This window comes from Pelodiscus sinensis, chromosome 12 (assembly GCF_052426305.1).
Source record: "Pelodiscus sinensis isolate ZL-2025 chromosome 12, ASM5242630v1, whole genome shotgun sequence".
Lineage (NCBI taxonomy): Eukaryota > Metazoa > Chordata > Testudines > Trionychidae > Pelodiscus > Pelodiscus sinensis.
Window position 1 is genome coordinate 17,380,412 of NC_143063.1, and position 12,844 is coordinate 17,393,255.

Here is a 12,844-nt window from a genome sequence, read left to right on the forward strand (position 1 = left end):
ATTACAGAAGACTAATGGGGCATAGGGTCCCAATAGAGCTTACTTTAAACCTTGGTCCAGCCAGCAATAAAGAGGGTATAAAAATAGTAACAGAGGCAAAATAAAAATTAAAAACTATAGCTATGCTTTCAGATTTACAGATATAATAAAATGAGTCATAAACTTTTGCTTTCATTCCAAAGCTTTTGTGTTAAGAACATGCTGAACCTCATGCTATTTTAGCAACATATGTTCGCATGTAGAAAACTCTTTCATTTTCATGTATTTAATTTATAGTCCTGCTTTGTTATATGTAATTTCTTTTAATTTATTACTATTTCATTAAATATCCTATCTGATCAGACCACAGAAGCGATAAGACAAAAACTACATAACTTTGTAATAATAACTTAATGGAGTTTCTTGTAAATGAAGTAATAAGGTTATTTGGCCACAGCTACTGTTATTATTACCTTGTTAACAGGAAGCACCTTCAAGTTGTCATTAACTATGGTAATCTGAAGAACTACTGGCTTCATTTCTCAAGCTAATGAAGGAATCCAATCATAAATCAGGACTGAGATCTTGTCCAATATCACCAACTTAGCCAGATCAGACCCAGTTAGTATGTGGACAGATGACATTTGAGGTTGGTTTCTGGAGGAAGTGACTGGTGTTGGTGATGCAATATGAGGTACTGATTTAGTGTGACGGAGGTGTTGTTCTGCTGCAGGTAACATCTTTCTGGATGAGATGCAAGGGCGATGTCCTGATAATCTGTAGTATATAATAACGTAAAGCACTTTTTGCACCAGTAGTGCTATTGGAAATGGGATCTTTGCAAAGTCCAACCTTGTCCATTGCATTCTGTCTACAAACATCCCGGTGAGTTTCTAGTTGAAAATTGTTCTTTTTCACTTCCTGCCTCAAGTGTTGTGCAGCATTAATGTGTCAAGAGAAGTCAATTTTCTGATATTTGGTGTTTTTCTTAAAGCTCCAGCTCCTGAAGTTATGTTATGATATGAAAATCTCAGTCTATATTTTTTACAAAAAGTAAAAACGCAAAGTCGACAAGAAAAGCTTGAAAAAGTGACTAAGTGGAAGGCTCAAAAACTAAAAGTCAAATAAAAAACATTTTAAAAATAAATCTCATGATTTTAAAGGGAAACTCACTCAGGATTTTTGAACATTTGCACCTGAAAATACTATTTGTATGCTGTAAACTGCTGCCAGACTCAAATCAGCATTTGGGCCCTGTCTCCAATCACCCAGCACAGATCTGTAAGGCCAAAAAGTAGCAGAAATGACATTACTGCTGCCATGTTAGGCAATATAGACAAGTGAGGAAACAGGACTCAGCAACTGCATTTCATGCCTTTAGATCAGATATACATGGAAGCTTTGAGAATGGTCTACCAAAGGTCATTGTGTTTGTTAAGTCAAATGAAAGATTGGCATTTAATTTAGTTGTCTTATGATCAGAACAGCAACAGCAGCTATGGGCAGTTGAACCAAAGCCCCTCAAACTGGTGTGCATGCATATATGTATTAAACATCTATAAAAATATCAGATACAACAGATTTCACAGACAACACACCAACCTGAAGCAAATTCTTACCAGCAACTATACACACCACACCACAGTAACTCCCACTTTGGAACCAATCCCTGCAATAAACCTCGGTGCCAGCTCTCCCCACATATCTACACCAACGACACCATCACAGGACCTAACCTCATCAGCCACACCATTCTGAACTCATTCACCTACACATCTACTAATGTAATATACGCCATCATGTGTCAGCAATGCCCCTCTGCTATATATATTAGCCAAACTGGACAGTCCCTACGTAAAAGAATAAACAGACACAAATCAGACACTAGGAATGGCAATACACAAAAACCTGTAGGAGAACACTTCAATCTCCCTGGACACACAGTAGCGGATTTTAAAGTAGCAATCCTGCAACAAAAAAACTTGAAGAATAGACTTCAAAGAGAAACTGCAGAGATACAATTCATCTCCAAATTTGATATTTTCAGTTTAGGATTAAACAAAGACCGTGAATGGCTAGCTAACTACAAAAGCAGTTTCTCCTCTCTTGTTGTTCACACCTCTACATCAGCTGCTAGAAGTGGGCCTCATCTTCCCTGACTGAATTGACCTCGTTATCTCTAGCCTTACTCTTGATTGGAACTCTTTTCTTATGCCTGCATATTTATACCTGCCTCTGGAATTTCCACTAAATGCATCTGACGAAGTGGGTCTTTACCCACAAAAGCTTATGCTCCAATAAATCTGTTAGTCTATAAAGTGCCACAGGACTTCTTGTTGTTCTTGCAGATTCAGACTAACATGGCTACCCTTCTGATACAGTATTCTTAGTTGACAAACAGCTAGTATGCCACTTTATTTCTAATTCCCCACCACCCTCTGATGCTACAAACTATTTTAAGTACAAACATCTTGAGCTGGTTTGCATTAGTCCCCAGCAGGCATATTTGTAAAGATAAAAAGAACAAGGATGTTTTCCCTTCCTCCATATTGTGGTAGTTATTTGGGGAGGAGGAAGGGGAAGGAGAGGTTGGAGAGGGGAAGGAATGTTCAGCTCAGCACTAAAGCCTGATCTTGTCGAAAAGAGAACAAGAACAGTCAGGCAAAGAACTATGTTCCTACACTAAGGCTTAAATTTCCACGCCAAGTTGTCTTTTAAACTTTTGGTTCCCAAAGTTTTCCTTCTCCTAATCCTACTTGCTAAAAATTGTTTTGTTTTTCCTTCCTACAGCTTCTGGCAGCAAGTGGTATGTAATCATTCAGTAGCCCATCTGAACCACATTTTAGAACAAAACAATGTCAGTTTATAAGTGTTTGACTTACTTTAACTAAATCTGAGGATTTACCTACTGAAGCTCGAGCAGTTCCCTTTCAACTATGAATGAAGGAAGAATTATGAGACTGGAGTTATTCAATGAGAGCTATCTGTCCTGGCACTTAATCAAAGGGATTAGGATTTGGAAAGAAAAGCCTACAGGTGATCCTCCAGGAAGCATACCAAGCAGTTATCAAAAACATACAAGTTCAAAGCAGCTCAATTTTCATATGTTAAAAGTATTTGGATGAAGCCCCAGGCTTGTTTCTAGGTAAAAAACTGTGTTAAAGCTGTTTGTACTTGCATACTTAATAGACAAGGGAATGAAATAGCATGTGGTGAAGCAGTACTAGGTCCATCTAACCCTGATGTAACACAATAAATCAATCTTGTTCTGTTGGTGAAACATGATCTGATACTGTGTCCAGGTTTCACAGGCTCTTTCCTGACTCTGGCAGCTATAACAGATACTCATTTACCTCATCAACAAAGAGACCTGTCATAATACAAATGCAAAGATGTTACATGCTACATAAGCACTTTAATAACAGTTATTAATCATTTAGCTGGGTTCTTTCCCACTCCCCCCCCCCCCCACCTTCTTAAAACATGTCTAAGCTTTATTTATGCCACAAAAATTTAAAAATGCCAAAAATGTGTTAAAATGTTAAGGGTAAGGCACAACTGACCAAAAGCCACAAAAATCAAAGTTAGGACTGAAACCTTAACCCGCCTCAATGCTCCAGATGTCTTTATTTATTGCAAGTGTTGCAGTACTTGGGCACAAAATGATAAGTTATGGACAATGCACTAAGTTCCATTCTGTTGCCAAGACAGGAGAGGAGCAACTAGAAAAATTGTATTGAAATGGGACACAGTTTGGAAGTCAATACAGGTTAGAATTATGCGTGCCATCGCCATGCACCTGATATCGGATTTACCAACTCTGTGCAGGCCATTCTTTGGCCAGAGGTAGGAAGCAGCCACACAGGATGCTCCTACCTAACGCCACTGTAAATCATATGGCCAGTTTCAATGTAACTTAATACTGAGTTATCTACTATATATTTGAGAGAGTTTGTGCATCTGTCTGTCTGAGAGTCTGTTCAAGAACCCCTCCTACATGGTAAAATTTAGGACCACCAAATTTGGTATGCAGCTTCCTCTTACCTTATCTTAAATCAAGGACAGGGTTTGGTTGTGCCAGGACAATGGGATGTGCCTGGAATACAATTGTTTCTCATCAATCAAAAAAGGAGGGCTGAGAGAGCAGGAACAGTTATACGCCAGAATGACCACAGGGGACAGCAAGCAAGCATGCCCTCACCACCCTGACAGCCTCCCACACCTCCCATCCCCCTGCCCTGACTCCTGCATCCATTACCTCTTTCTCTGAGTGCCTCCTTACCTCCCAACCCTGACTCCTGTACCCTCAGACCTCCAGTCCCCTACCCTGAGTCCCCCACATCCTCAACCCTGATTCCATTATTTTAATAAACTTTTCTGTATTTCATTCTCTCTGCATTATAATACTGACCAGACACCACTGTAATGAGAAACAATCTCATAAAACTGACTGTGGCCTCCTCTTGCCCTTGCATCAAGTGCTAAGTTCAACAATCTTCAGGGACAAACCTTGTAGTCTTTACTCAGGCAAAACACCCATTGAAGAGCAGCAAGATTTGACCCTAAACTATTTAATCATACAATAACAGGGGGCGGGAAGGAGAGACTTAAATGGAGGTTCTGTTTCTGCCACTGCAAGTGATGGGTACAACCACGTGCCTCCATGTGGCCTCACTTTCACATGCATCTGAAGGATTGGTAACTTACATATGCAAAAGAGAGAAATACAAGAAAAAAGCTTCCTTTAAAATTATTCTCTGAATAGATAGAGAGCTGAATACTGACATACACAGAAACAATAGCAAGTTATTAAATATTCACTTATTCCAAATAGAAGAAATTATCTGGGTATACCATTCAAAATAAATGAAATAAACAAGAGTTACCTTATCTTACTAATGCAGGTTTCTGGGTATTACTTACCAGTATAAAGTGCAGTGTAATATACTATTGAATAAGCATCTTAACTGTTTATATTTTTAGGCCATTGTTAGTTTGTTTCAACCAGATAAACCTGATGTTCCACAGACAGACAGAAAGACATACAGAGGGACCTATCCTACAATATACCAAATATCTTCAGCAAGATGCTGAGTGACCATTGCCCCATCGTGCTTGGCATTATATCCATACATAGTAAGACACAATCTTAAAGAGCTTACAATTTAAATAGAAAAGTCAGATGAAGGATTGAAGAAATGAAGCATTACTATCCTGGCTGTACAGATGAAGAACTGATTCACAGAGAGATTTACTGATTATTCCCCAAGGTCACAAAGGAAGTCTCTGGCAGAGCAGGGATCTGAATACAGAGTTTCTATGTCCACAACATAAAATACAAGAACATGCTTCCTCAACTCCTCTAAAATTAATGGTATTTGAGAGTGGTTGGTACCTTGTAAAATCAGGACAGACAGATGGAAAATGTACCATATTTGGTAATCTAGGTCATTAACAGCCAAATATTATTGTCATTTACACTGTTATAAATCCAGAGGGATTCTGTATATTACAGTGGAATTCCAGAGAATAGTATTTAGCTCATAAAGAGGAGGGTTATTAAGGATGATGAGTTTTGTAATTAATCATAACTAACTTCAATGGAATGTCTCTGGATTTACTCTAGTGTAACTGAAAGCAACTCACTGTACAACTAAATTATATACCAACCCTTTTATTTTAGCTTTTCACATTGTCTCTCTTATAGAGTGCTGTTACCACCACACTTCATACATTTTATGCGTACTAATTTTGTGTTAAAAAAAGATGTATTGAATGATTGATACAATTTTGTTTTTGTGTCTTTTTGCCAAAAAGAAAATATGGCTTTAATAGAAGTATACATCTGCGTGGTATTACATCCATGTAAAACAGATGTAAGCTAATTACATTTTCATTTAAATTGCTAAATAGCTACTTAAGTAAAAAGCTAAAATAACATACAAACAACAGTTACTATAATAACAAGTGTACTTAGAATTAAATGAAAGGGATCAAAGCTACAGCATACAAAATTTGAGCTGGTCTTTGAAAAACATTCAGTGACATTACAACGTTGTATTGATTTACTCAGTAATTTAATGTCTCTACAGCTCAGCTAGAAGACACATATCTCAGTTTAGCAAAGACACATGGAGGAAAACCGTAGAGTACATGGAGGAAAACCGTAGAGTTTATAGGAAGACTTTGGGTTTCATGAAGATTAGATACACTCTAACAGAGTTTATGTTGCAAAATCCCAAATTGGAAATTAGAATAGCAATGCAATACAATCAGCTTGATTATAGTTTTAGGTACGCCTGTTGAGCTAGACTCAGAACTCAAGTCCTAAGAGTGAAATCAGAGAACAGTTTGGTTTTTTTTTTTTTTTATCAGAGGAGTCCAGTCTTTAAATGAATATCCTATTCATTTCCAATCTTTTGCTATTCAAATGCTGTATGTCCAATGAAACTAAATTTTATGGGTCTAATCCAAAACCACAGAGCTCAGCGGAAAGATTCCCTATTGATTTTACTGGATTTGGGCTCATTCTCTTAGTTTGAAAAGAAAAAAAATCTCTCTGCCATACATTGAGATTTAATTTAACATGAGGGCTAAAATATCAAAGGTGGTACATGGTCACAAACATTGCCAAAACCTTGAATTTAGATGCACAGACACAGAATTGCGTATGCAGCTAGGAAGCTGAAAACACGACAAATTGATCTGCTCAGAAATTTTGCATTAGTGTTTTTAAATTTCTTGAACTGTACTTTCACATTGATTACAGATATTGCTTTAAGAAAAGAGTAACAGTAATCTTCAATGTGCTCTGAATTCTCCTGCTTACTTTTCCAAACATTTTTCTATAAATGTTTGTTTGCTCACACTTTTCTGGTATTTGTCTTTTGCTTGCTTTCGTTTTTATGTCACTGGCTGCTCTTACTGGAGGTGGATACACCTTCCATTAGAAATCCCTAAATTAACTTTATGTTTTCTTTGTTAATTACACTCCTCAGGAAATGTTGGAGAGAATCCATACAGGAATGAGTTGGATACAAGTTTTGATTCGATAAAGTAGTCAGATCTTTTGATTCACAACTAATGGTTATTGAAGAGAAAATTTGTATTCAGATTATAATATATCTGATCATGAAAAAGATGTTTTTGTTAATTCTTAGCAAAAGTAAAATGAATATGATTATTGATCTCATTGTAGATAATAATGTACCTACAAGAATAAGAGTATGTATTTTTAATCTTCTCTCAATAAAATTGAAGGTATGAATGATTTTTTTCTCCAGAAAAGCCTATAAAAGTATTTGGGAAACAGAATTTCTTGATCTCTTTTAAATTCAATTTTAGGAGATTATAGCTTCTTCAAAAATGAAAAGGGTGAAATTTTCCATCTTTCAGATAAGACAAGACAAGATAGGCACTTATGATCATTAAAAATCCCATGGAACTTTATGAAAAAATAATTATCAAACAATCTTAGTCAAGTTTCTATCCTGGAAAGCGAAGTTACACACCTTGGTGCAGTAACTGTCGTTCTTCGAGATGTGTCCCCCTGTGGGTGCTCCACTGTAGGTGCTGGGCTTGACCCAGCACCGCGGAATGGAGATTTTTGCTGTAGCAGTATTAGGTCGGACTGCACATGCGCGGCGGCATCTCGCGGTGTTCGCACTCTTTTGTGCACTCGTGTGGTCTGGCTCCCGCCAATTCCTTGAAGCTGCCTTGGAATCCGGAAGATACAAGGAAAAGAAAGACTCCGAAGCAGGGAGGAGGGTGGGTAGTGGAGCACCCACGGAGACACACATTGCAAAGAGTGACAGTTCCTGCACCAAGGTGAGTAACTTCACTTTCTTTTTCTAGTGATGTCTCTGTGGGTGATCCACTGTACTAAGCAGCAGTACTCCGATGTAACAGGAAGGCGGGACTTGGAGTCCCTATTTGTCTGCCTGTGAGAGCACTGCAGATGCCACTGAAGTATCTGAGAGCCATCTTTGCTGTATTGCGTAATGTTTTACAAACGTGTCCTGCGATGACCAGGTGGCTGCTCTACAAATATCTTTAAAGGAAACACCCTGGAGAAAGGCTGTTGATGCCCCCATTGCTCTCGTGAGTGTGCCCTAGGTTGCATTGGAAGAGGTACACGTCTCGTAGTGTAACACTCGGTTATGCAAGTGGTTATAATTTTTGAGATGTGCTGAGATGATATTGGCTGTTCCTTTCGATCACTCGGCTAGAGAAACAATGAGTAGGTCCGATTTTCTGAAGGGTCTTGTGCGTTTTATATAAAATGTAAGAGCTCTACGGACATCGAGCATGTGGAGAGATGCTTCACACGATGAAGCGTGAGGTTTCGGGTAGAAGGATGGTAGGATAATTAGTTTGTTGACATGAAAGGTCGAACAGAGTTTGGGGATGAATGCTGAGTGAAGCATTAAAACTACTCCATTCTTACTGAAAATGGTATATGGTGGTATTGACATGAGCTGACCATGTGTGCTGATGTAATGGCGAGGAGGATAACCACCTTCATAGTTAATATTTGTAGCGGTGTAGTAGTCAACGGTTCAAATGGTGGTGTGCTTAGAACCCCAAGGACTATATCTAGATTCCATGTTGGAGGAACAGGTTTGCTTAAGTTTATAAGGCCCTTCATGAATCTCTTGGTAATTGGATGGGTGAATAGGAAGGTACCTTCAATAGGTTGTCTGAAAGCGGAAATTGCTGCAAGGTGCACTCCGAGAGAAGCTAAAGTTAACACCGCGTGTTTTAGGTACAACAAGTAGTCGAGGATCACATGAAGTGGAGCTGAATGTGGAAGCAGCTGCTGTGTGGAACACCATGAAACAAACCTGTGCCATTCTGAAAGGTAAGTGGTTCTGGTCGTTTGTCTTCTACTGTGGATTAGTATCTCTCTGACTTGTGTAGAACAGAGGAATTTGGAAGGATTGAGCCAACTAGAAGCCATGCGGTGAGCTGCAAGGTGCGTATCTGGGGATGTCGCAGTGACCCTTGGTTCTGAAGGGCTGGAAATGGGTATGGTCTGTATGGTGACATGCGTCTAAGGAAGGGGAACTAGTGTTGATGCACCCATGCTGGTGCTATTACTATGACTGTGGCACTGTCCGTTTTGACGTTTTGAATGAGAACGGTAAAGAGACAACCAGCTGGAGAAAAGATGCATTAGCCTTACTGAAAGCATTGCTATGGCCTTACTCATCTTGAGGAAATTATCTCCATTAAAAGTAACATGACTTGACTTGTCACTCAGATGCTATTCTGGTGGTATCCTCTGTACAGTACAGATAGAAAAAACTTCCATCTTCCCCAATATAGCAAAGCCTTCTTACACTATTTTTAGAAATCTTGTGATCTTTAGAAACAAAAAGGAGCTCTGTATGTTCCTTTTCAACTGGAAAAAGTAACAGGGTAGTTACTTTATCATGAAAGGCTCAGTGTTTGTAGTGATATACATTAAAACACCAACAGTTCTAAAAAATGAACACATCCCTGACCCTATTTTGAAGGACCAACACACTCTAGTGTTTGCATTTTAAAATATTTATTTCCTTCATAAAATATCTATGTGTAGATCCCAGTCTTCAGTAAATATTCTTCTTTTCATGTTAGCAGAAATCCTAAATTATCATGATGCTGCATGCAAAAGTACATTTTGCACTTTCCATATCTGAAATTGTCCTGTCTTACCAGTTTCTAACTACAGAATCAGATGCATAAAACAGGATGCATGTGTCTGTGTGGAAAAAAATAGTATTGCCTTCCACATATTCATGTCTAGTCCATTCCATTCTAATTTTTTTCAATCTGGAATATTATTACAGGAAAAATACACTTTTCTAGTGAAGAAATAATTTAATTTTTCATCCAGGTTTGCTCCCTCAAGTGGTGCAGTAGCCCACTTCAGCAGGGAGAGAGTTACAAGCAAACCACAGGAGGCTTGCATAACGCTAGCTAATTAGGATGGGGAACAGTCAGCCAATCAGGGCCAGGCTTGGTCGTATAAAAAGCTGCAAAGGCTGAGAGGAGCACACTCTTGGTCCATATCTGCAGGGAGAGGGACCTAGCTTCCTGCTAGCACAGGGTAACTTGGGCAGAGAAGTGCTGGAGGAAGGCAGGGTGAGCCAGGGAAGCTCTGGCCTGACCCAACCCCCAGGCTGCAGGACTGATACAGGGGCCTGAGGGGTATCAGGGCTGCAGGGAAGCAACTAGGGCAGGAGAAAGCAGCAGGTCTACACCCTTGCCAATGATGATGAGTGGGCATTTCAGACTGCAATTTGCCCCTGAGGCCATGCAAGCTGTATATAAGAGACTGGGATTCCCTGAAAGGGGAAGACCCCAGAGTGCAGGGGCACTGCTGTGGGGCAGTATCACGAGGAAAGGGCACCAGAGGATGGAAGGGACATAGGGCCTGAAGTAACACAGAAGACAGGTAATTGAGGGTGAGACAACAGTCAACAGTGGGCTCTCCAGGGTTGGAAGAGCTAATTCCTGAGGAGAGCAGCAGGAGGCACCACGGCAGTGAGCTTCATCCCCACTACACTCCCTTTTTAGATGAGGGTGTCCTTCCCTCACAAAATAGATGAAGTCAGAGGCTCTGGATATAAACTTTCTAGTCAAATATTTGTGGTGTTCCATCATAGTGAGGCTATTTTTCCTATATTACCTGCCACACAACTGTGATCAATCCAACCTGGCAGGGTAAATCACTAGCTACCAAGACAAACTCTCCAGCTCCTCATACCGGTTGCCTTCCACACGACAGGTCCTATCCTCCAACTTCAAGGACAAAGCAAGTTTTACTTAAGAAACCCATCAGTGGTAATTGGTCAGCAGATTCCAGTATCATGCCCCTTTGACTATATCTCCTCTGAGCTTCTAACTTGACTCACCCCTTCCCCTCTCTCTCCTCCTCAACCTTTTGCTTGCTAGAGCAAGCTTCTCTAAAAGCAGAAGTATGTATTGGTCTCTCCCATCCTCAGACAACATCTCAGAAATGCCAACTTCCTCTGTAACTACTGCTTCAATGCCCTTCACCTTTTCACACACTGAATATCTATAAATGTTGCTTTGAGTTCCTCCCCTCAAATTCCTTTCTGGATGCCCTCAGTTTGGTTTCTGCCTTTTCTGCTTCACTAAAATTGCCTTCACCAAAGTTTCTAATTTTATTTTCTTAGCCAAATCCCAGATCTGTATTTCACTGCCATCCTCTTCCTCTTCTCTGCTGCTTTCAACACTGGTGACCCCATGCATTCATTAAATCTTGTAGTTCCTTGGATTTAATTTCTCAATAATCACATCAATGATCACTCTTTTAATGTTTGTTTGTTTCAAAGGATCCTCCTCCTCCCACGACTCACATTTCTCTTTGGTCCTCTCTTCTTCTCTGTTGACATATTTTCTCTAAGATTTGGTCTACACTAGGACATTATTTCAAAATAACACCCCTTAGGTTGAATTTATAAGTGCAGTGTCAACACTACCAAGCCTATTATTACCAAATAATGGGCCACTTATTTGGGAGTGCTGCCTGGTTGGTCCGGTAGTGCTGACCCTTGGCATGGCAAGACCAACCCAGCAGCATCCCAGCTGCTCTTGGGGACGCCTGGGGCAGAGCAGCTGGGGTGCTGCTGGGTTGGTCACGCCGCACCGCTCCTCGGTGCTGCGGGGACCAACCCGGCAGCACCCCAGCTGCTCTGTCCCAGGTGTACCCAAGTCAGCTGCGGCTGAAACTGACCAGGGGCTGATTCCAGGAAGCCGGGACAGAGCTGCTCTGCCTCGGGCTTCCTGGAGTCAGCCGCTGGTCAGTTTTAGCAGCGGCTGAATCGGGGAAGCTGGGGGCAGAGCAGCTCCAATGGTCCGGCTGCCCAGAGCACTTCCGGGTTCCTGATGGTGCCGGACCATCAGGAGTGCCGGACCATCAGATGCCAGACCATCGGAGTTTTACTGTAGTTATTTTGAAATAGTGTTAGTGTGGATGCTCCAGTGCTGCTATATCAGAATAACTACTCCCCAGAGTAACTCAAACTAATTACTCCCCAGTGCTTCCTGGGGCTCTAAGTCAAGGTAGCATGTCCACATTAATGGAGCTTGCCTCAGACTATTTTGAGGTTTCCTGAAATTAGCTAGCTCGATTTTGTAAAATTGGGAGTTAAGTCGAATTTAGTTATTTTGAAATAATTTCCAAGCGTGACATGCCCTAAGTAATCCTATGCATTCACACAGCTTTAACTAACAACTTTATGCCAACAATTTACAGCTCTTTTTTCTCCTTTCCTGACCTAGTTCCTTTCCACTCAAACTTGGATCTCAACCATCATCTTTCTCTTTGACATCTCTTTTTGGATATCTTGCCATCAAGTTAACCTTAATATGACCAAAACTGCACATACTTCTCAGGATCTGCTCCAATTCTTCCCTTCTTTGTCACTACACAGAAAGCTACCCCAAGTTACATGACCACGTCTCCATTAATAGAGAGAATTCTGCACCAACATATTTGAGATTCTATTTATGCAGGTATGCAGTGACCTCAATAGCCAGAAAATTTCTAAAGAAACAGAGAGGAGGGTGTTTGCTACTTTTCTATTTTATATTATTGTATGGTGATAATGAAGCTATAGATATTAATTCTATTTGGCACTTTAATATCTTAATGGTTCAATTGGGTAGTATGGTTAATTTTATAGTAATATACTGCTTTAAAGATATCCCATATTATGTGCTCATAGTTGAGGTGAAGTAAAATCAATATACTTTGAATGTATAAAACAGTAACTACATGCAATAAAGTATCCTTCTGAATAAACAGCCAGAACCCTATTCAGGGAAAAAATGTAGAAGGAACAGAAAACTC

The 12,844-nt window shown here is 40.1% G+C and overlaps 1 protein-coding gene across 10 annotated transcripts in view; it reads right to left on the minus strand.

Annotated features, from left to right (window-relative positions):
• FTO (FTO alpha-ketoglutarate dependent dioxygenase) overlaps window positions 1-12,844 on the minus strand; it is a 391,784-nt gene that overhangs the window by 127,873 nt on the left and 251,067 nt on the right. The window contains exon 9 of one of the 10 annotated variants that reach the window (XM_075940295.2): window positions 4,024-4,075. The exons of the other annotated variants lie outside the window; for them this stretch is intronic. Coding sequence (XP_075796410.2) covers window positions 4,030-4,075 — 46 coding nt within the window. The 3' untranslated portion in view covers window positions 4,024-4,029. The remainder of the gene's footprint in view (window positions 1-4,023; window positions 4,076-12,844) is intronic. 10 annotated transcript variants of the gene reach the window in all.